General features: G+C 41.6%; 1 protein-coding gene across 6 annotated transcripts in view; it reads right to left on the bottom strand.

Annotated features, from left to right (window-relative positions):
* The window catches only part of LOC134217767 (uncharacterized), a 566,229-nt gene that overhangs the window by 269,308 nt on the left and 271,408 nt on the right, over window positions 1-25,513 (bottom strand). For all 6 annotated transcript variants that reach the window (XR_009981158.1, XM_062696573.1, XM_062696572.1 and 3 more), the window contains 2 exons: window positions 23,010-24,920; window positions 9,923-10,469 (listed from right to left, as the gene is read on the bottom strand). Coding sequence is in view for 5 of the 6 variants with exons in the window: in XM_062696573.1 (XP_062552557.1) it covers window positions 9,923-10,469; window positions 23,010-24,920 (2,458 nt within the window). In the remaining variant the exon portion in view is untranslated. The remainder of the gene's footprint in view (window positions 1-9,922; window positions 10,470-23,009; window positions 24,921-25,513) is intronic.

The following is a 25,513-nucleotide window of genomic DNA, read 5'->3' as shown; positions in this document are numbered from 1 at the left end:
GTTTCTGGGTTACTATCATGCACACCAGTTGAGCAGGCATCTTGCTTTTCTACCATCGTGTGCTGGCAACAATCTGCCAAATTCCCCGCGACCACGTCTGAAGAACATAGGATCTCTCTCCTTGTCGAACGGCAGGGTTGGTCATTTCTCACACTTCGTCTTGAAATGTGTAGAGAATTTACAAATAAAGAGAAGTGTATTGATTCACACTCGAGAGCGTTCACACGTACGTGTGATTGAAGCCAAGAGAAACATGATCGATAAAGAGTGAGAACATTTTCGGTCGCGTGTGTTTTGATATTGTGTACAAAATGGCCTATGTTTAGGCGCTCACAACAGCGTATTTACATGGAAGATTTAGAATATAGCCTAAATGTATGCATTTTGGTAAACAGCAAATTACCATTTTCCTGTACTCTTTACACTTGTGGACTTGTGCGACGAAGAGTGGATACTACGCACGCTCCTTCATATAAAGATAAAGTGTATTTCTGCACAATACACTCGGTTAACAGATCGAGAAAAGAGAAGTTTTTACACCTTCTCTTGAATACTCCTCAGAGCGAACCAACCCTGTCGAACGGGACAGGATACTGCACACGATGGCCGGCGTCGGCCTCCCCCCAGTGACACGAGTCCACTGGCATGGAGCGAGGAGCTGGCACTACTCTACAGCTACATAGCTAGAAACTTCCGCAGAGGTGATAACTCAGAGGCGCTCAAGAGGTCGGTAGCCGAACTTTTATATGGAAAGTTGTAGCCGTCACGTAGCGATCCGTATCAAAAAGCTCTACAGCTACATAGCTTAAGCGCCACTCCAAGGGAGACCACGACCCAATTGAATTTGCCCGGATGAGACTCTTTCAAGGCAAGTCCGTTTAAATTTTCCCAGTATGGATTTATGGATCGGTCTAGTCAGCACTAACGAAACGTGCCAAATTGGGTCCACCCCATCTTTACATCAATACGGTAGAGCCATACACTCAAAGAGTCGGTGAGAGCCCAGTACCTAATACACTCTAAGCTTGAGTGACGCTCTCATCATCGGCACACGTTTAAATTGATTAACACAAGTTTGTGTTCCATTCCCACAAAACTGGGCCCTCCTGGACATATTATGAGTAACTGCCATGTTACTAGTTTTAGTGTAACTGACGGCGAACAATTTTCGTTGAGTTCATTTCACACAAGTGGGAGCAGTTGGAAATCAGACCTAACCTCAAATGTATGTTTGAGTTTCAAGTTGATGTTGAAGGAAGCCAACTTTTCCATATTGGAGTAATATAGATTCGAAGGCTTCTCCAATTGTTTCAATGATCAAAACAAAGTGATAGCGTCGCGCTCGGGTGCGATTTTTTTTCTGTGGGCGGGAGATTAAGCCAATCTGGCCGAACAACACATTTGAGAACAAGCACATCACATCACATTTAGAGTACATTTTATCTATCAAGATTGCGGCTTTTTCCTAAACACCGCACACAATACTTTACGCACACTTTTAGGGTCTAACTAGAACTACTAGAGAACGAACAAAATTTCTTTGCAGTTTATCACCTCAGAATGCAAGTTCGCATTGTTTTCTATCGTGCTGAGGTGATAAATCACAAAGAAATCCGCTGCTTGTCACTTTTATAAAAAAGAGGGGAAGTCGACGAAGAGAATCCTCTCTTGCGACATTCGCCCTTATTCCAGATAGAGCTTGAAATAGTTAATTAAATAATTATATCTAACGCCACTATAGGAAACTCACTCTAGACAATCGAAAAACAAATAAGCAAACGCGGACACTACCAACTCATTAGCTGAACACAGTCGAAATTATTGAATCCTCAGGTCAAAGAAGGTGGGCTCGCACAGACAGCCGGAAACACGTCATTTCCCACCCTTCGTGTACGATCTTTACTTTATTGGCAAAATGGATATTTGAGACGAAAGTTGTGCTGCTTTTCCTCTCCCACCTTATCCGAAAAACAAACGGCCTCGACCTTGAATAGCTTGGCTAATTGGTAGAATGGAAATGGAATCATATTAACTCTTGTCTTCTGCTGGGCAATAAAGATGGTATGTGGAAAAGGCAAATATAAAACACGACTCTACAACACTACCCATAATTCCATTACCCATAATAATATTACCCCGAACGCTACTACCCCGAGTGGTATTACCCCTAATATATTTTTAGTCATCCCGACCAGTAGATAGTAACAGATTTATATCAGACCTTGTTATTTTGTTACAGTAGTTTTTCATAACAGCGGTTGTTATAAAACATGTACCATTAGTAGTTAAAATAACAAAAATTGTAACAAAATCTCTTCTAGTTTTAACAAAAATATTACTAAATATGTTATTTATTGAACAAAAATATAACTCGTTGTGTTACATAGAAAGTGGCGAAAATATAACAAATTATGTTCTTGAAAAGACTATGATTATCCATAATGTAAGCAATTAACTTTGTCCAGCTGGCTCAAGTTTGAATGTAGGTTCAAGTTATACTGTAGGTGGTAATTTCGTTTTTTCCAATTCCTATCTACCAAAAATGTAGGCAATTTTTTTTCGGTAGGAATAAACATAACACATTATGTTATAATCATGTTATGACGATCATGAAATTTTCTTTCCTCCATCTTTGGCAAAGACTTTAGTTTTATAACTATTATTGTCTTTATTTACGATGTTTTCGGCCCTTATCACGTAAAATCCCGTTCTACACCCCACACCCGCACCCTTCAAGAGTCCTGAAGGGTAGGAGGAGATTATGCAGCACGTTCTCATGCACAATGCAGAGAGTCGGAGGCATTTGCGGTCAACGTCAGCATGGCTACAAGGGCAACAAGGTTGAAGTTGTTTCTTTGTCGCTGTAGAAAAAGCAATGAATTATGGATGAAGCATGGTCTTGGAATCAATGAGTGGTTGAGTGGATGAGTTATAGTGAGTGAGTAAGCAAGAGTGAACGAGTGAGTTAAATTTAGTGAGTGAGTATGAGTGAGTAAAAAGGAGCGAGTGAGTAAGAATGAGTGCATGAGTAAAATTGAGTGAGTAAGAGTTAGTGAATGAGTAAGATAGAATCCATAAGTAAGAGTGAGTGAGCGGGTTAAAATTAGAGAGTGGTATGAATGAGCGGGTGAGCAAGGGTGAGTAATTGAGAAAGAGCGAGTGAGTGAGGGAGTAAGAGTAAGTGAGTTAGTAAGAGTGAGAAAGTGAGTAACAGGGAGTGCATGAGTAAAAGTGAGTGATTGAGTAAGTGAGTGTGTGAGAGTGAGTGAGTTAGTGATTGAGAGTAAACAAATGAGAAAATGGATGAGTGAGTGAGAGTGGATGAGTGAGTAAGAGTGGATGAATGAATAAGAGTGGGTGAGTAAGTAATAATAAGCAGGGATCGTAATTCTCACTCATTCTCACGAGCAGATAATGCTCCCTCACAAGGATGTTATCGATCATTTAGTAATCTGCGTTCGATCATTTAGTAGTTGGTCGATAACTCATTCCAGAAGCTAAATTTTAAAATGTGTTGTATGGTGAACTTCTAGTGCGAAGGTCTGCCTAACAGGTCGATGTTTGATTTCCACTATTAACGGAGTTAAGGCACCAGTTACAGTAACTCATGCTAAATGATAACAAAATTTCAATCATTTAGTATAAGTTACTGCTACTAGCTCTATAGCTCCGTTATTAGTGTAATTCAAAGAACAAGTTGTTAGACAGAGTTGTAGAGAAACCTTCGCACTAGAAGCTCCCCATTTAACACATGTTAAAATTTAGCATCTGGAATGTGTTATTGACAAACTACTAAAAGATAAAACGCAGATTACTAAATGATCGATAACATCCTTGCTCCCTCACGCTGATTTTCGAAGAGACATCAGTTTGCGTGAAAAGAAAAACGGTCTGATGGGAGATAACCATTTCTCCCTCACTACTAGCGCCGCGAAAAGTTGATTTGCTCGTTTTCTCACTCCTTTCCTCCTTTTCGTGCCATCACCAATTGCAAAAAGAGTAGCCATTATGGAACAAACAACCTAATCCCTACATGCAGTCGATGTGGCTATAAATAGTGACAGCATCACATTGTCATTTTTGTTGATGTTCTAGGTTCGAATCTCGTTGCGGTCATACAATTTTTGTAATTGCTCACCGAAAATTTTCGCGAAAAGTGAGTGAGGCGTAAAAGTGATGAAATGAAAAAAGAAATTCTTTTCTTCTAATTTGGCTCTAGAGAAAAGAGGGATAGGAGAAAGATGTTTTTCACTACAAACTCCGAAAACGCCTAATTTCGTCTCATCGAAACGAAAAGTACGAACCCTGATAATAAGTGATGAAGAAGTAGTGAGTGAGTATTCTTATCCTTGTGTATGTGTGAGAGAGAGGGAGATCTTGTTTGTCTTCGGGAAGCCGCGTTGACTTAAAGAAGGAATCATCTCCTCTGTCTGCCTTATACCGGGCAAACGTGTCTATTGAAAACAGGCATCATATTGCGAGAAGATAGAAAAAATCGAACCGGAGTCCGATGGTCGACTGTCGGAAAGCTATTCCACAAACGTTAAATCACTTGATGCACGGTAAAACATGTGGGGTTTATTTTTTCGGTGTGAATGTTGGTTATTAAAACCAACAGGAATATGTAACTTTAAACGAGTGTTTTATGCCGCTATATTTTTTAAACAAATTTTATGGTACTTTCAAGGCATTTTGTTATATATTTATGTGGTTTTGAAGCTCTCGAATACTCTTGATATCAAGGAATATCAACGCTTTTCGTACAGTGCATGCCATTTGAAGTTTTCGACACTCAGTCTGCTTCTTCTTTTTCGCTCCACAAAATTAGGGCTCATTCAGAAATTACGTAACGCATAAAACACAGATTTGAACCCCACCCACCCATCCGTGACATGTTTGTAACATTTCTATTATACCCACCCACTCCCATCTGTGACGCATAACGTCTTACTAAAATTTCACAGCAAATGTAAATTGGGATTTTTAGTAAACTCTTCCTTTACTTCCTTCATAGTACATAATAATACGGTCAAATTTGAAATTAATTTGAAATTTAGTTTTTTATATTATTCTATTATCATAAATGTTACCCAACAGAACTAAACAAACCCACCCACCCCCTAGACAAACCGTAACATTTTGTAACGCAATATTGTATTGATAACTTCGGGATGGCTTCCTCTCCTTCGAAAAATGAGCAATATTTGTTCTGCTCAATGACGGAGTCGATGTTGGAGGATGTGGATTGGGTCCAATGTGAAAAATGCAAGCAGTGGGCACATTTCTCATGCGCTGACGTAGATCAGGAGGTTGTAGAAACCGATTGGCGCTGTCAAAAGTGTGTTTCCGTTAGTGCTCAGCTGCTCAAGATTCCGGACACGAGAAGCAAGACGCGAAGTGTCAAGAAATTCAGCCAAAAAGACGATGGAGGGTCCGATCAGGGAGTTGTTTCCGACGCAGATCCAATTGAGAAGCAGTTGGAAGAGGAACAACTCTCCAAGGAAAAGGCCTTTGCAAAGCAGATGGAGGCGCGGAAGAAGCTGCTCGCTAGGCAGAAAGCGTGGAAGGAGGAGCAACTGAGGCAAGAGCGGGAGATGCAGAAACTGGAGTTCCAGGTTCAACGCAAGATGTAGGAGCTGCAACTAGAGCATGAGATAGCAGAAGATGCTAGATGCACAACTCGTCGCGGAGGAGGAGTTCGTCAAGAAGCGGGATGCAATCCGGAACCAGTTCGAGGAAAGCGTCAAACGGGTCAACGCTTTGAAGGACCACCCGGATAAAAATGTACTATTGGTTCAAGAGTGTAAACAATTGAATTACCATACAATGTAAGGTATACAATAGGATACATTGTATCGTGATGGTTGCACAGATTGTATCAACACTGAGGATACAATACATCAACATATTTCTTTGATGTAACAATACTTGCAATTGTTTTTGAAACGTTAGATTCATACGTTGATAACTTATGAAACGTTTCTTTACATTGCATATAAACTATATAACAATATTTCTCGCTTAACTTTTCAAAAGGACCTAAGTAACATTTTTTCATGAATTAATTTGAATAGCGCAATCAACAGAACAACATGAAAGCTATTGATTACAGCATTCAAATTAATTCATGAAAAAAATGTTACTTAGGTCCTTTTGAAAAGTTAAGCGAGATTTGCCTCATAGCGCCAAATATGCATTTGTTCCTTTAAATTGCATTGTTGAACAGTGAAGCTGTCACAACTGAGAAATCAAAAATCGTATTGTTTTACTATACAAATACAATACAATCCATTGTATTTTGAACAGTTTTGTTCGGATATTTCAACAATATATTAACCATACACTCTATTGTGTGACGAAAAAAATGTATGGAAAAATCTCAGATTTTGTATAGTTACGATACTTAACAACCCGTACATTCTATTGCGAAAACTTCATTTACATTTGAGTAAATGGTTCATTACAATGCATTCTAATGTATTTCTATGGTTTCATTTACAATATAATCTATTGCCAATTTAATTTTACAATATAATCTATTGCCAAAACTCGGTAACCCCTGAATAATCCGATGCTAGTGCAGGAGCTAGTTGACAAGCTACCGCCAAGCTTCAAGTTGGATTGGGTCCGATATAAGCGAGGAAAACAAAACTGAGAATGTTCACAAATTTCATGAACGAATTAGTTTACGACGTTTCAGAAGCAGCCGAATTTTTTTTTGCTCTCGGTAAACGACCACTCGAGATCTTTGCGAGAAAACCGCAGAAAAGAGTTTGTTCATATGCACGAGTATGAACAGGAACAAAGCGATGAATCCGCAAATGAGTCATGGCGACTAAATTGCTGGATTTGTAGAAGAACGGATCACCTGACCTGGACTTGTGAGAAATTCAAAGCAATGAGTATTGTGCACAGGCTAAGAGAGATCGAGAGGCAAAACATTTGCGAGGTCTGCTTGACAGAATACGCCAATGGTGGGTGCTATTCGACCACGCGGTGTATGGTGAACGGATGTCGAGGAAATCACCATCCTCTTCTGCATCAAGTAGAAGAGTCGGTACAGCTGCAGAAAGTTAAGTCCGGCCATTCGGTAATTTTTCGTACGATACCGGTAACGCTATATGCAGGAAAGCGTCAATTTGACACCGTCACATTTCTGGACGAAGGATCATCTGCTACGCTAGTGGATGATGCCGTGGCCAAACCACTGAAGGCAGATGGTACTCCTGAGCCACTAATGGTACGTGGACAGGAAACATCAACCGTTTCGAAAACGAATCGAGAAATATACAGTTGATGCTGTCTGCAAGAGGTTCCAACCGGAGATTTCCTTTGACCAACGCTAGAACGGTGTCTGCACTACAGGTCCCGTGATGGATGGAACGCTACACACATCTGGCGGACGTGCCGATGAAAGAGTTTTCGATGGAAATGCCAACGATTCTATTAGGATTGGACAACCTACATTTGTTAACACCATTGGAGTCACGCGTGGGTAAGTCGAATGAACCGATTGCCGTGCGCTCGAAAATCGATTGGACAATTTATGGTTTGGAAGAAAGGAAGCGGAGAAACCCGGAGATGGACGGAGACCGAAAGGAAAGCTATACTAATAAATCGGAAAACCTAAAACCGATATTAAAATCCTTCGGCGGCTCGAGATCACCGCAAGCAGAAAATGTGGCTTATGTTGAGGATAATTCCAATTGGAATTTCTGTGTCCAGGGATTGGCGGAAGAACCCTTATTTTCCGGATATGGTAATAACCGACAAACGTGGATACGAACCAGTACCGAAACGTACAAGCAAGCCGGAGCGAATCTGGCCGTGATGCAAGTTAGAGGAAGTAAGCCGGAAATGGCCTCCGGGGCAGAGTTACGGGCCGGAGAATGTTCTGGCGACACTGCATATACGCAGCCAAGTCACGATCAGCGTTTGGCTAACAAAACAGGTTCTTCAATTTTTCCGTGTTGGGTGATAGTTGACAGACAGAGGAGGAAGAAAAAGGTGAGCAAAAAGTAAAAGTAGATATAACAGGAACATAAACAAAAGTTAGAAATTGAAAGTGAATAATATTTATGGATAAATGAAAAGTTGAGAAAGGGTGTAGATTGAAGAAATTATAGTATATAAAGTTGCATAAATCTGGTCATACGATCACATCACGCATACCGTAAGTAGATCGGGAACACGAAATAAATGTGAATTGAAATTATGCTTCAATGAACAGCTGCACAATACGGGTGCAAGGCAGTACAGTAGTGCTCAATCATTTCTGAACAATCTACATAACAGAAGGACGAACATTCGACACACATTATTTTGCTGGGCAGACGGCTGTGCGGATTTTTGCCGAGCTGCAGAATTAAAAACTGAGTGTGTACGTCTGGAAGTGGTAGCGGATTGGTCAACCGCGACGATTCGCTGGAAAGCAGCGAAGAAAGGGGGAAGGGGCTTGAGGAAAAAAAATATCATGTGCGATAATGCCATCAAATTCGAAGGACCTAAAGGAGTTGCGCTTTTCATGACCAGAAGTCCGTCCATCCGAAGATAAAGAATCTAGAGCCTGCGCAGTTGAGCTAAGATCATGTTCAACATTCCTATTGTTTGGCAAGTTGAGGAGATTTTGAATTCGCACTTACTAAAGAAGCGACATCAACGATTACGATTTCTGGATATTTCATCCTGACAGCAGTCTCAAGATATCAAGCAACAGCCTAGGCGAAAGTAGAAGGCCCAATACCTTGCACAAGTGAACAAAGATGCACAATGCCATCCAGATCGTCACTTAAGTTTTAGTCAAGGATTATAATCTCCACAACTGAAATTGAGTTTAGATCAAGTGGCAGAAATCTAAACCAATGTGGATGGAAACGTTGGATGAAGTGGGCCAACGGTCATGACCCTTGATAATCTAACAGAGGCTGTCTCTTAGACAATATCGAAATAAACATGTGTCTACAATTGAAGTTGTAGTTGCATGGTACCCGTCTTACGCAATTGAATAGCTCGTTTTGGAAGGGTTCGTAGTAGAATTGTAAAATATGCCCTCCGATATTAATCGCGATTTTATACACAAAATATACGCAGCGTCGTAGCTTGTGGTTGGTCGGGTTGACCCCCGTCAAGGGCGCCTAACCTCAGGGAAACGCTGAAATCAAGATTTACGGCATGAGCAACAGGACAATTTTACTAGTTACAGGGCCAATTAATAACCGACTACAAATTCCAAAGGTTTATGGTGAGGATGCTTTGAGTATTATACAGAGAAAAAATAATATGTCGTGGAAAAGTCGGGGAAAAATAAAAGGAACTCCAGCATTGACAATAATTCCTCTGTTATTGAACTGTGCAATCAGTTCGGTTTGCTTCATGACGAAATTGAGCAAATCGAATCTACCTCTAGCCCAGGAGATTTGATTCATGCGAAGAAGCAAAGGATTTCGCCAATCTGTTGGCGAGTTTTCTGGCTTTCGAAATGAAATTCTGGTTTCATTTCAGTGACGGCGTTTTGCCGTCGTCCTAAAAGGTCTCCCCAGTGATAATGAACCACTTGATGAGATCAAGATGGAGATTTTGCTTGGATTTGCGCCAGTCCAAGTGATAAAAAATAACTGTAGTTCTTTTCAGAGAGGGATTTCTAAACTGTAATTTACTAAATAAAGAGAACAATCAGGTGCTAAATAAGTTTGTCATACTGGAATTAAGTATCTTCTCGAAGGATTTGAATTTTTTAATCGTAATCTTTCAAAATGGTTGAGGTTTCTCAAAAAATACATTTATACATTGATTTTATGACCCGATGAGTGTGAAAACCCTTAAAAAGGTAAACAAGTGAAAATAGATATTCATTATGCCGGTTGAAAATACAACTTCATTTTGCTATTAACATACTTTCCTCGAAACCCATGAGCGCATTTACCTTTCATTCTCCGCGAACGTTTGTCGTTCGGCATCCAAAAATGCGTCGATTGATTTGTGCAACGGATTGAAATTTCGTGCTCCGGTGAATGGCGGTACCTGGTAGAATCTGTTGACCATCCGGTCACCGTCACTGACACCGTCAACGTTTGAGACCCGAGGGTCATCAGTAGTGCTGGTTCGAAGTTGTTGCTGCCCCCGTCGGTCTCCGCTTAAATTACTTGCAATATTTACGTTTTCGTTCAAAAATTTATCATCCGTTAAATTTGTTCTAAAATAATCATCAGTGCGGTGTGGTGGCTGACGATGTTGGTGGACAGCGCCAGTCACTGCTGCAGCGTGATTATCGTCCCACCGCCGTTCGGACCAGGGACAAACATCGGAAGCGCGAACTGCCACTGGTGATGGGATCGTAGATGAAGTTGAATCCTGACGACAGCTTTGGGATATTGTTGGATTGTCAGCTCTGCTGGTCCATGTAGCATGACCGTGCGATGGCTGCCCGGGGCTGCGAGTCGGCGTTGGGCTGCGGTTATCGCAGATTTGCGCTGTAATGGGGCAATTTCAGTTTAATTGAAATGGTGATAGCCTGACCGGATGGAATTTTTGGCAAACGGACAACAATAACAGAGACGGAAATCGAGCACTAGATAATGGGTACGTAACTGCGTTGTGGCTAGATGGATGCAGACATAGTTTCCGATAGAGTGGAGGTGCTTCGGATTCAGTTTGGAAACTCCGATTGTATTACAAAATTACTTTTCGAAGCGAGAAAATTTCAAAATAATGGTTCAAGTTTATTTTATTAAAAATCAATGATCAGACATAAAACTACTTCAATAGAAAATGCAGTAATAAGCTGAACTTATAAATGTTCGTACGTTCAAAGTGAATGTTTGATTACGTTTGTCCCATATGTTAAACTCCTATCATAGTTTGTATTCGTTCTTTTGTTCTGCCAATTTCGAGTGAATTTAATGTAGAAGCCTCATATTTAAAATGCACTCCGATATCTCTATTGTTAATGGTTGCAGTTCCAGGGCAAATAAATCCCGACACGGCTGAAATAAATTTACCGGAATAAAAACTTCGTGTTGTTCCCATCCTGCTGGCCGCAATCACCTTGACTCAATTGGAGAGAAAAGAGTTTGCATTATTTTAATTACAATCGCCACTTCACCGAAATGCTGTGTGAACTGAAGTGCATCGGTATTCGGCTTCTCCTGTTCATCAGCACCGTTCCGTCCAGCTGGATTATTGTCCACCCTCTTCAACGGTTCGGATCCGCTCCGAAAGCGCGGTCGGTCAGAGTTGAGTTCCAGTGTTTACCCGCCGACCGGGCGCCGCGTGGCAATTGAGAGGTGGTTTTCATGGATGACTGTTCAGCTTCCACTTTGCCCACAGATGGTCTTCCGCCGGCTGCCGATCCTCGCTCGGTCCGTTTTAATTTCTCTGAAGTGGGCATTGAAGGGTTTTTTACCTCTCTCTACGCGGCACCGTTTGGAAAAAAAAATCCATTTCGGTGTTATTTTTCGCTGTTGGCCTGTCTGAGTTCGTGATTTATTCGCCGGCACACTTTGGATGCATTCCCGCGTGTCAGAATAGTGCGCGTGGCTTCTGGGTAGGTATACGTAGTTTGGTAATCCAATTTTTGGTGCAAATTTTTCGCGTACTGCTCGCGGTGGTGGTGGTGGTGGCCGGAGTGCCGGGAATAGCTTTTCAACAAACAATATTCACATAACCAGACTGATAAACCTTGGGAACCTGTGGCCGAATAAGGATGAGAGAGACGCCAATAATGGCGATGCAGTCAGAGCGGGATTCATTTGTTTTTGCCACGGTTTTAAGAGTTATGATGTGCGTTATTTTTTGTTTGTTAGTGATTTTGACGATTGCATTTTCAATCAACGGTGATGATATTTTGAATCACCAGTGCAATTGCACCATCAATAAAGCGCAGTGCAGTCAACCGTTCGGCGTAGCTGTACAATAGATTGTTATTGAACATTGTTTGTTTTTAGTATTGCGTAATTAAATCAGAATAAACAAGATTTTAAATTGGTTTAAAATGTGTTTATAATGGCACATTTTTATCAGACTTCAACAATAGTAAGCTGCATCTAGCATGAACAGAGGTGAATCAATTTCATCATGTTACGGTATTGACTTCTACCGGATACCTAAACATATGCCCGATTCTATTATGATAAAAACAAAAATGGTGTTCAATTCAATTAAACGCGCTACTAAATTGGTTTTGGCTGATAAGCGATAGAACGATCCGATGCCTACTGTGCATAACTTAAAAGGATTGCATTTCTTTTGATCGAAGCGAGGCGTACTATCCAGTTTTCCGGTAAATATGGCCGTCAGCTTGCCTGCTGGTTAGTCTCTGATTTGACATTTGTGGAGGTCAACTGCACCCACCGCTCCGAGCATTCTGACCAATCTGGAATATAAAAAGCTGCAGATTAAATGAATTCAAGCCTTCTTATGTACCACATTGATCAAAATTCTCGAACGGTAGGAGCAGTTGACCTCCACAATCGTCAAATCAGAGACTGACCCGCAGGCAAGCTGGCGGCCATTACCGCTCGCGGAAAACTGGATAAAAGAACGAATCACTAAGCACTAATGCATTATTACCTTCATTATCCCATTTGGTGCAGAAGCAAGCAAAGCCAACTCTAAGCTATGCGTTAGTTTTACTCATTGTCCCGCAATAATACTTTGTAGTAAGTATTCCTAAGCAGTATCAATGATTTTCCTGAATCACAGTAGCGGTTGTTATTTTGGTTGCTATGGGATGTATAATTGAATCGTTTGATTGAGAAACTGCATATCTGATATTTTAACCAAAAATGCATTTTCCATATGTTTTGAATTATTTTTTGATCTAAAATTAACTAAAAAAACGCAAACAAGAGTTGTAAGTATGTAGATAAAATGTAAAAGGTTTTAAAGATTGATTAATTTGTAAAGATTTCATGAGATTTCTGGATAAATGATAAATGTTGATATCAAGCACAAGCGAAGCGACTGACGATGTTGATGGCGGACTGAGGTTTCCTGGCGCGATGGTATGGAAGCGTCAATGGAACTTTGCATGGAGAAACCCTGCCACGAAAACAGTCACGTCGCCTATGTTTGGGTGAACCTTAAACATGTTCGTCATGTAAGCTAACGAGTTATGGAGACGCATGGTGCATTGTTTCAACAGCTCATTGTAACTAAACATTTTGTGTAAAAACTAAAGGTTTATAATATTATGCATACCAATGAGAACGACAAGTTCAGAACTCGGTGGTCTAGTTGCTACCACGTCTGCCTTATAAGCAGGAGGTCGTGGGTTCAATTCCAGGCACTTCATAATCGCGCAGGCAGTGATTGATGCAACTTTCAATCTTTTCGCATTTGAAATATGTATACTTATAGGTAATGTGAAGATTTCATATGGCGCATCACGGAAATCTGCTCCTCCTGGAAGGTCGAACAGCTATAATATATCCGGCTGGGACTATATCGATGAGCTGCCGCCGAAAATGTTCACAATTCAGTACCTGTTGCAGGAATATGCAAAGATAACACTGCACTGCATGTTCGTCGTACTTCTGTTCCATTCGCGTTAATCTTCATTTCGTCCCACAGGCTTCGGTTCAACCTCCAGAGGCCTTTGTCGGTTTAAGTATCCATCTTAGAATCTACCATGGAGCATGTGATTAGTCGGGAAATTCGTTGGAAAAAGTTGATGTATAAGCTTTGAAGATTTGCTTTATATGAAACTCGAAACTCGAAACTTTAAACTTTTTGTTTGTGGATGCGTCAAAAATTATGGTTACGTGATAATTGTCAAAACGTTTTGATCATTCAAGATAGCGCATGAGATAGCACCCGGAAACGAGCGTAGGGCATGCGCACTTGATTTTTCTAATGTATCACATTTACTGCGCGAACAAAATTTTATTTTATTCGTACGTGCTATGAGTCAACTTGGTAAGAGTCTCAGTAGCACATTTTTGTACGCATGAGAGAAAAGTAACTTACAGAGGTAATAACAAAACACATCCAAGAAGATCATTGTCGGTGAGGGTAGTAGCTAGGATAGTGCCAATAAGTCATTAAAAATCGTACCGATTTTCTGTCATTATCGTACCGGTTGCTGATTTGGTGAAAATGACAATCGATTACTTCGATTGGCGGTGCACATTTTCAGAAGGGTTGCTAATTGTTAACTTGGCCGTGTTGCTGGTGCATAAAATTGATATTCATAAAAAATTTGGAAAAGTTTTTTCATTGATTTTTTGTGTAAAATGAATTAATGCTGGACTGTAAATGATATATACATGATTTTCAAAGTTTATGCTAATTTAAAATACTCGATTTGAAGCATCATTAACTTGATCATTAACCACATTTTAACCATTTTCACTCTGAAACTCATCCAATTCCACGTAAAAACTTGTTTCTGTTAGTGTGTAACATCTTTAAAAATGAATGATGGAAGAAATGAATGAGAAAACATCAAATTTAATAACAAATTATTGATTGTTGCTTTCGACTGTGATTGATTATCGACGACGGTATTTTTCGACTCTTTAAGTCTTTATGATAATCTAAAACGGGTTTTGCGTCAACTATCCGACGTTTCGGTGTTTATTACACCTTCTTCAGGGATTTAGAGACTGCGTACAACAGAACGCGGCCTCTAAATCCCTGAAGAAGGTGTAATAAACACCGAAACGTCGGATAGTTGACGCAAAACCCGTTTTAGCCTATCATAAAGACTGAAGGAGCCGAATAATACCGTCGTTAATAATAACAAATTATTTAGCGGATTTTCAGTAAAAATGATTTGGAAGCATTGGTCACCACCACATCGAAGCAACCGACTGAGGAAACAACAAGGCAGTCAATTTTGAATAGTCACATCCTATCCTAGGGTAGTAGCTGCTTCTGGCGACGCCAGTGAAGCAGACTATTGTCATTTACTACTGCTACCTATAGGCAAGGGGCAACTAACTCTAAACTTTGCGATAGTATTACTCATTGTCCGGCAATAGTATTTCGTGATGTTTCTAGTATCCATGGTGTCCTTCAAATAAAGATACGGTTGCTAACTCGGTTGTTATGGCGTTTGTCAGTTAGTTGTTGAAACACAGCGCTCCCCCGTTTTGTAAACATCTGATTTCTACTGTCTACAGATTCTAGACAACTTTCAAACTGCATTTTATACTCCTTATATCATAAAACCAAAACAAGAGCCTCAGACATGTCCAAAAAGTTTTAGTAATAGAAATAGTTGTGCAGTGATTTGTTTTAGAATGTGAAGGAGACAGAAATTATGTGTTGCCTAAAACGGGGTGAACTGTGTGGCGGTGTTTCATGCTTTTCCAACCAGGGCTCTTCGATCAGTTTGCCATAGATATGACGTAGTTTTTCGCTAGTATTTGCTAGTATTTCTGGATACTGTCAAAAGTTTAGAGTTGGTTACCCCTTGCCTATAGGTCATTGCGCGCGACGAACCTAACCTCACAATTTTGACAGGTGCTGGTCTTGTTGTTTACGTTTCGGACTTTCCGATCCATCTGAGGTGACCGGACTTTTTGATTCGCGGGATTCGAGATGTCATTTACCTGGTGACGCTCCCATTTCAACGATCTTCCCGATGCTCAAAAATCGGGGAGGATCGTTTGATCGAAACCCATTCGGACGAAAGCCATCTGGCAGAATGCCACTAGGTCGAACAAACATTAGGCCAAAAGTCATTTAATCGGACAGGTCATTTGGCCGAAGGTAATTTGGTCGTATATGTTATTTGGCCAAATAGCTCATTTCACGTCTCACTTCCCACGTCTCAATCATCATTTCTCACTTCTCACTGCAGTGAGTGAGAAAGAAGTAGTTAGAAATGATAAGTGAGAAGAGAGGCGTCTCCCTTCTTACTTCGCTCTTCCCGATTTTCGCAGTGAGAAGTGCGAAATGATTAGTGATAAGTGTGAAGTGAGACGTCTCACTTATCACCTCACACTACTTACTTTTCACAGTGAAGTGAGAAATGAGCAGTGAGAAGTTGGATGTCTTATTTCTCACTTCTCACTAATCATGTTTTACTTCTGTGAAAAGTGAGTAGTGCGAAATGAGAAGTGAGACGTCCCACTACTCACTTCGCACATTTCACTTATCACTAATAATTTCTCACTTCTGCGGAGGAAACTGGGAAAAGCGATTAAGAAGGGAGACGCCTCTCTTCTCACTCATCATTTCTAAATTCTTATTTCTTATTTTCGCAGTGAGAAGTAAGAAATGATAATTGAGAAGTGAGACGTCAGATGACTTATTTGGCTAACACGTTTCTCAATGATGTATTTGGATGCTCAATTTTGGTTAGAAATTTCACGGCTTAGAAAAGCGTCCGGACACTGTGGCATCATGTTCAAAAATGACCAAGTTCCTGGTACATGAGTGAAGACATAATTTGGCCGGGGTTCTGCCAAATCGCACCAAGCGCCGACAAAAAATTGCCATTTTTCTGCCCAAACTTTCGGTTAGAAGTTTCAATTGGAAATAATCATGATAATATAATCATATATAATAATCATGATCACAAATAGTGTCGGATATCTCTCAACCTCATAACTGTGGATATACTTCATCAAATGAACGTATGAATTGATATGAAATGATTTCCGTTTTCTTGTTGTGTACAAAATACTACAAGTCAAACAAAAAGCCGCTTAGTGCGGTTTGGTGAACCCTGACCATTCAGAATAGTAATATTATTCACTTGCCTAAAGACGTAGATATTGAAACGTGTAGATCTTATTAGACTCCCCAGGTAAATTTTCTCACCTTTCTCAATGAAATATCCATCTTATGTTTCTGCTTCTTTCTTTGGTTTTCTGATATCTTAGCTAGAAAAATGGAATTGAAGTAATTAAAAAAAAAACAGGTGTGAAGAATGGGTGTTTTATCAAATGAAAAATCTCACTTTCCGGTTTAGCACCGCAGTTACATTATATATCTAACAAATCATGATCGTTATAAAAAATATTACTAATATTGACCATCCCCACATAACCAGAATGCATTCGATTGTTTTTAATACTGTTGATTTAAACCTTCTAAAATAAGGCAAACATGGAAATTTTCGGCATTTTTGTTAAATTTTAAACTTTTTACAAAGCTTACAACTTAATTATCTGATATTCCATGCATGTAAATGACTTTTCAATAGTCATTTTGAGAAGTGTTCGCTTTTTGGAGGTGTTGGGCATTGGGGGATCTCCTCATACGGCCAAATGACCTATTTGACCAAATAACATACTCGGACGAATGACTTGTTCGCCCAAATGACCTATTCGGCCAAATAACTTGTTCGGGAAAATGACTAAGCATTTCGAAAAATTTCGTTTCAGCTGGTTCGAAACGAAATTCCGCGAAATTTCACGGAATTTGAGCATGGCGAAATCTGTTTTCTTCATTTCGTTTCGTTTCGTAAAATTACAAAAAATTTCGCTAGAAAAAACAGCTTCTTACGAAATTTAACGGAATTTCGCGGAATTTCAAAACAAATTTAAACTTAAACCATACTTTATATTATCAAAATTTTTGGCTGCGCCGCTGAACTAAACCATAAAACTATTTTCAAAACTTTTGTTATACAATTTTTTCTATTAACGCTCACTTCTTCTTCTTCAATGGTTCTACATCCCAATTGGAACTTGATCTGCTTTTCAACTTAGTATTCTATTAGTACTTCCTCAGTTATTATTTGAAAACTTTTCTATATCCACCATTGCATGAGTAGGTATCTTGTTTTTTTTCCTCCTAAGCAATGGAGGGGGAATCTGCTCAACATACATCCTGGGTTGGACGTCCAGGGAGTGCGGGGTTAGGGACCATCAGCAAACGACCCGCTAAACCGTCTCCATTGCCGCCGAGCCCTTCGTCCCTTCGGTACAACCAGAAAGTAATGCTTCAAAGGGGGGCCAGTGCACAACGCACCCTCGAGGTTGGCTGCATGTACTTGCAGCACCAAACATCGTGACTCGCTTTTTTAGAAGAAGACCATGTTATCGTGCAAGCGCATTTCCGGCTTTCCAGGTGGCCTTACCACGCCCTATATCCTCGGAAGGTGGGAAGGATCGACTTCACGCCTGCTTTCCTCTGCACGGCTGGTATCAAGAAAGATGATGCCGCGTGCACACCAGATTGACCTCTCTGCGATATGGCCAATTCGTCAACACACAGAGGGACTTGCCGACGTGGTGCCTACGCCTGCCCTAGCCTTGACGAGGACCCCTTTCCGTCCTCGGGCTCGGAACCCGCGCCCACTTGTTCTTCGCGCGGCCACTTGTTCGATAAAAGGATCGAGTTCGACCACAGGGCCGGTATGACCCATGAAGCCGACTCCGAGCCCTTAGAACACCTCTTATTTGCGCCTGAACTAGCCATTCCTCGAGTCCACGCGCCACCTCCTGTGTAGCTCCGAGACTATTTGGACAATAGCCGATAAAACGGCGTTCCAGCCAACTTCATCTTTACACATCCTCCGGACTAGGTTGTCCATCTACCCTTAATGGAACTGTCCCACGCACGCTGCCATTTGACCATTGAGGCCAACCAGGCAGTTCTACGGATGCCTCTCGTGCCGCGCATTTATAAACACTCTATGTCTTCATCGATAACGATGTCAATAGGCATCATACCGGTGATGACGCAAAGTGCATCGTGCGACACGGTACGGTACGCGCTCGCATATCTTAGGCACATGAGCCTATACGTACTTTCTAACTTCGTTCTGTAGCAGTTAATTCGCAGAGCCGTGCCCCAAGCTGGCCCCCATTTTTCAGTATGGACAGAGCGACACTAGCCAGAAGCTTGCGCTTGCTGGCATAAACCGCAGAGCTATTGGACATCATCCGGGACAATGCCACAATAGCTGTGGAGGCACGCTTGCAGGCGTAATTAACGTGGCTACCAAAGGTGAGCTTATCGTCGATCATTATCCCCAAGAGTTTGATGGAGCGTTCAGAGGTGACCGCGCAGTTGCTTGCCCTTATCACCGCTCGTTGCTCCGACTTTCGGTTGTTACAACAACCACCTTAGTCTTGTGGTGAGCCAGTTCTAACTTCCTGGAACTCATCCACTCCTCTTGGTCTATATGCCTCGCATATTGGTCTATATGCCAATGGATCCCCCGGTGGTTTTTCCGCTTTTGGCAATAGGACCAAGCTCTGCCTTTTCCATGCTGCAGGGAAGACTCCCTCGTCCAGGAATCTCTGCATGACAAATCTGAACATCTCGGGAGCCTCAGCAATGGCCGCTTTGATGGCCAGGTTCAGAATACCATCCGGTCCTGGCGCCTTACCTACACTAAGGGACTAATCTCAGTCTTCAGAGCGGCTCTAGCAGCCACTAACGCCACCCGTGCTCGCTGCATCCGCCTCCGTGCCCGTAGGTAGGCGCAGCGCAGGTTCGCAATTGCTTGAGTCCACCAGTAAGCCGGTGGCCTCCCATTCCTATGGTGGCATCGTATGCACGCGAGAGTACTGTTACCAGCTGCTCGCCGCTCAAACCGAGAGTATTGTGCTCGCGGCGGTGCGCTTTTTAAACACCTCGTTGTCGAAGTACGATGTCTTCCACATACGAGGGCTAGGCCTCGCCCCTTCTTCCGTCCGCTGAATGCTGGTCGTATAGTAGATACTGTAGCGAACCGCCAGGTGATCGCTGTGAGCGTAGCCATCATCTACCCTCCAGTTTGAACTACTCGTTTGACCAGGGGTCTAGAACGTAACGAATGTATCTTGTGTGGCAAGACATCTTTGACCAGACCGAGAATCGAGCTCGCCATCTCCGGATTGACAATCCTATGCCTTTGCTTGCATAGCTATTTGAGATGCTTACTACATTGCCCCGTCATGAGTCGACAAATACGTATTTGGTTTTCTTCTATAAAGCATCCTCAGTATTTTGTTAGAAATATCCAACAGAAAACGAAAAGTATCTTTAACTATTCTATCCTATTTGTGTAAATATAACCAGATATGAATCAGTTCACTATAACTTTGTCAAAGATAAAAAGTCGTGTCGTGGATTCCAAGAGCCCTTTTGAAGTCCGAAGCAAGTGAATAACTTTTTTTCATCCAGAGTAGAATACACCCAGTTCTTTTTATACACGGTTGGTTTTTACTCGATTACGACCTTTAGCGTCAATGAAACTATGAGTTAACCCTATGAAAAAATTCACCAAAAATTAAAGAAAATTCAGGTGAAATTAGGTTTTTAACGAAATTTGAAACGAAAAATCAAACAATTTCTAAATTTTTATATACTTACTAATATAAAACTGAACTGATTGATCAGATTCGGGAGCACACGCTCCACGATGTATTGCCTTCGAAGCGGCACAAATGCTGGGGTATTGCCTTATTGGCAATGGTATAAAAACGGGGATGAGGCGATTTATCACAGACTACTACTTCTCTTATTATAACTCTTTTTATCGCAAAACAGTTATTTGACTTTGAAAAGTGAAATCGAAGTTCCGTACATAATATAAAAGCAATTTAAAAAAATTCCGCCGAAAAAAAAATTAAATTTCGTTTCGTTTCGAAAAATTTCGAATTAAATGGACCCTGATTTCGTATCGTTTCGAAGACTCGAAAGTAAATCTATATTTCGTTTCGTTTCGTTTCGAATCAACATAGACATTATAAATTTCGTTTCGTTTCGTTTCGTTAGGAAAAAGTGTGTTATCGCATACCCTTAAAAATGACTTATTCGGCCAAATGTCCTATTCGACCAAATGACCTATTCGGGCAAATTAGGCTAAATGACCTGTTCGGCAAAAATGACTTATTCGACCAAATAACCTATTCGACCATATGAGCTATTCGGCCAAATGACCTATTAGGCTAAATGACCTATTCGGCAAAAATTACTTATTCGGTCAAATGACCTTTTCGGCCAAATGACCTATACGGCGAATTGACTTATTCGGCCAAAAGACCTAAACGGCCAAATGACCTATTCGACCTAATCACCCATTCGGCCAAATGACCTATTCGGCAAAATGACCTATATGGCCAAAAGACCTATACGGCCAAAATACCTATTCTGGCAAATGACCTATTCGGCCAATTGTCCTATTCCACCAAATGACCTATTCGGCCGAATGACCTATTAGGATAAATGACCTGTTCGGCAAAAAAGAGATACCCCAGACACTTGGTGGCCGATGCAAATGGATCGCCGAAGTGAACCAGAACGTGTAACAGTCAGCTGCAGTTGGCGTACTGGAAGAAGTTTTCGCCTCTGGAATTCTCGTCAGACTCGAGTGGCCTTTCCGGTGACCATCTATATCCGCTGTGGAAAATTCCTGGATCTATAAAGCAAGCTAGTAATTTTTTTTCGAAAAACCTTGCATTACGTGTTACCACCTAAATCGGCTAAATCGGCTATCATTTGAGATTTCTATGGAGTTTGTACCAAGAATTGTGAAAAAAATAAAAATTGTTCTAGATCCCCCGATAGAACATTTTAGTTTACCAACTATATGAAAGAGGAGATCATATACTTTCATGTGGTGGGTGTTTCACAGATACTGATTTTTGAAAAATAATATTTCCCCATAGACACACCGTGTATTACTGGAAATATGGTTGTTTGCTGTTTTATGTATGCTACATTTAAAACAACAAAAAAAAATTTTTTTTTGCTTGTGACATTTTTGAAGGGTTAACGATGGCCCTTAAAGGGTTAAAAAAGGTTCTTAAACATTCCTTCACATAATATATGTTGCATAGAAAAAGTCTTCATCGAAAAAATATTTTTGGCTGCCCATTTGTATGAGAATTCCCCATAGTGCAGTGGTTAAATTAAATGAGATGGAACTCACTCGTCATTTGTAGAAGGGCATCACCACCATGGCGGACCTTTGAAAAATAAGGGCGGTCTTCCACATAATTCTGAGGGAGAGATACCACCGTCGATGAAACGCGTTGTGACGCAGTGTCGCGTCGTAACTGTCTCGCGTTCACATACGAAACCAAGAACTGCGAATTAAAGCCCCACTGTGACCAAACAGAACACATTCCTATGAGCTTGTTATGCAAAGTCATGAACTCGTAAGCCAGGTTTCAAAAATGATCAAACGGTGGCCGCTTCCTTCAGGGTATCAGCATTCCAAGTTATTCCTGAATGTGACCAGATGGACTAAATACCTGCAGAACACATTCTTATTAATTTGTTTTGTAAAATCATGAAGTTTGACACGTCAGAGTCGTGTTTCCGGCTTCATCGGAAGTGGTCATTTTTCCGGGATGATTACCCCAGTACTCCCATCATGAACCATATCAAGCGAGCAAGCAAACCAAAGTTGGAGATAGAACATCGGATAGCCTAAACAGGGACATCGTCAAGCTCACCCGGTGGCAGTTCAATGCCAAACATCAAGCATGGGACAACTCGCGCTCCAATCCAAATGGCGTGACTTGGACGAGCTGGAAGGCCATTACACCATCCTGAGCCCCGATAGTTCCACCCGGTTGACACGGTCCGGGGCTATGCTATGCTTGGCATCTTCATTACCAATGATTATGATTGTTTCATTAAATGGCGCCAGATTGCGTGGTTGGGCACTAATTAGCCCACCAGCAACGTTAGAAGCTCCTCTTTACACGGTGTTGAACTTAATCTAGAATTAAAAAAAACACCTAAATAAAGAATAAAAAAGAAAAAAAAAAAGCTCCTCTTTACTATAGCAGTTTCATCCTTTTTGAACTGTTGGTTTCGAATACTATTTTTTTCACTTATTGCGCTCATTAACATTTCCATTATTCTCCCATAAATTGATTCAAATTACGCCACTCCAAGTTACCCATAAAACAGCCATAAATATCCCCATCAAATCTGTATCTGCACCCATCTAGCGACGGTCTAATCCACATTGAGCAGCTGATCCACACCAAAACCAGCAGCCCGCTATACTAATCCACACTTGTCAAACAATCTCAACTTGAACTGGCTGATGGCTCACGGGTCGGAAACACCACACAGAAACACGTAGTTCACAGACACATAATCACCTCCACTGTCTGGGCTGTCGAAAGCCGATCTCGCCTCGGAGCACCTACCGGACGGAACTGACCCATCGTCGCACAGGCACAGATACGGCGGTGGGGGTGGAAACTCGAGAACCTCGTCAACCCGCCAGCTCCGTGACGAGTCCCGACTGTCGGACCTTTCCAGTTGCCACAGCTGCTGCTGCTGCTCCTGACGTTCATCCTTCACCGCCAGTGACAGAGCGTCGTACGCCACTCTGCCCGTGTCCCAATAATTACTTTTAACACTTTTATTATCGTAATTATTGCGGACGTCAGAATCGTCATCCTTGTCGACGTCTGTTGCCGTGGGCCGGTTTCGATCAGTCGGGCGGCCGTCATTAGTTTCCTTCGGTGGGCGTGAAACGGAGGCAGCGGAAGAAGCAGTAGCAGCATCAATCGAATTGCAACGGACACGTGTTTGTGCCATACGTGCGCCAGCTGTCGCTGCATCTTCTCCCCATTGGCTACCGGGAGGAGGGACTACAGCAGCAGTTGAGCCGCTACCGGAGTTGGGATGAATTTCATTTGAATTTAAATTAATCCAATTACGATTTGGCTGATTTGATACATTTAATTTTGAATGTTGCTCGTTAGGGAGCTCTTCGGAAAGGCATTGGCTGTCGATTTCGATGAAGGTTGACGAAGCCGTTGGATAGGATTCCGTATTGGATCCACCGCTGTTTGTAATTAGTTTTTCATTGTAATTATGATTTTCATCTATTATTTCATTTAATAATTGGTCGTTTGTTTTCGGTGGCATTGTTTGGAGTTGCTGAAGCTGCTGCTGCTGCTGGTACCCCATGGGGCGACGTTTGTCGAAATGATTAGTGGTTGCGTCCGTTGTCTGATCCGGGCATCCAGTGACGGTGATTTGCGGTGCTTTTGCCACTACTGTTAGGCTGGAGCCGGCGGTGTCAATATTTAAATTCAAAATCGTATCTGAATTTATATTGAACCCATCCCGCTTTCCAGGAACGGGGCTGTTTGAATTATGAGTGTCATTGTGGCTGACATAGAAGTGGACCGGAGTGGGAGGTTTGCTGCCTAGATTGGTGCGCTTTGTTGAAGTGCTTCTGGCTTTGAGTGGCGGTTTTGATTGGATTCCATCCTGTTGGAGAATGCCATCACTGTCCGGAACGGGAACTGCAGCTGGCAACGAACTGGATTGTTGAATAATATTGAAGTAATTATCAATTGTAGTAGAGATAGGATTATTTAGTTGTTCATCCGGTTCGGAAGATACTTTGTAACACTGTAATAGAATGTTCACTCCAAGACCTGGTTGCATTTGTTCCATGGGTATGAAGTATCGTCTTGGTGGTGGTGCAGGAGGTACCATTTTCTCGTCACTCTTGCTAACGGAAACCACATTTTCATCAGATGATTTTGGCTTGACATCGACTGCCACTTTCCGCAGCTGTGATGGAAACTTTTCCGATTCAATATTTTCACCTCGTTTGATGGAATTATTAGCAGTGTCATCAGATTTTTCCCGGCATCGTTTGTCATAACCTTCAATGTCGTTTATTACGGCGCTCTTTCTACCCCAGTCCACGAGGACAACATTGGCCTTGTCGAATTTGGTTCGCAGTGGATCGATTTTGTGCTGCTTGCAAACATTTTCCACGTCGAAGTACACGCTTTCGTTGCTACCGTATCTGCGAACACCATCGTAAGCAAAAGACCCACCTTCGGTTTCCCCCACAGAAGGGCCACCAGCCCTGTCGAGAGGGGAGGGAGTACGGGCCGGGGGCCAAAAGTTGTCGCAAGATCGATGCCGCACTGGACGACGATTGATCCGCATGACCGTGTCCCGGTTGATGCAAGGCGTTCTGCTGAGTCTGGGCACGGCCGGTACGTCTCGTTGTCGCGAGCGGCTGGGACGTTGCCAACCTGGACACGGGAACGTCATCCGGGGGGCAGGGCCGAAAGGAGAAAGGGAGAATAATTGCGGTTATCAATCTTACTGCTCACAGAACAAAGGATAACTACGGACAAGGGACACAACACATAGATACTGGGTGGAGTGAGGTGGTGTAGTTATAGTTTGAGTGTGGAATGGCATAATAAAATTTAGTATAGAGTAATTTAGAACGAACAAGATTTTTTTAAATTAAAGATGTCATAAGAAGTGGCGGTAGAGAGTATACGCTTGTTACCTTTTTGTATCTGTAATCGTTTTTTTTGTGCTGCTGAAGACCTGAAATTTAGTCCTGGCAGTATTTTGAAACTTTGCTCGCCAAGAAATCTGTAAATAATATAGCGACTTAAGTTATCTGTGACATACACTTTTCGACATTTACAAACAAGTGGCATTTAAAATGCTTTGTAGTATCAGATACTAAAATTCAAACTAATACATTTTATTTAAATATATTTTCCATTACGTGTGGTTTATTTTTGACAAAGAATCGGTTTTCTCTCAGAATGCAATCTAAATGAGTTATTTGGTTGCGTGACAGATTTCTTTGAGAATTTTCAAGGAT

Source organism: Armigeres subalbatus, chromosome 2 (assembly GCF_024139115.2).
Source record: "Armigeres subalbatus isolate Guangzhou_Male chromosome 2, GZ_Asu_2, whole genome shotgun sequence".
Classification (NCBI taxonomy): Eukaryota; Metazoa; Arthropoda; class Insecta; order Diptera; family Culicidae; genus Armigeres; species Armigeres subalbatus.
The sequence above is the reverse complement of the archived record's forward strand: the minus strand, read 5'-3'. Positions and strand labels throughout refer to the sequence as shown.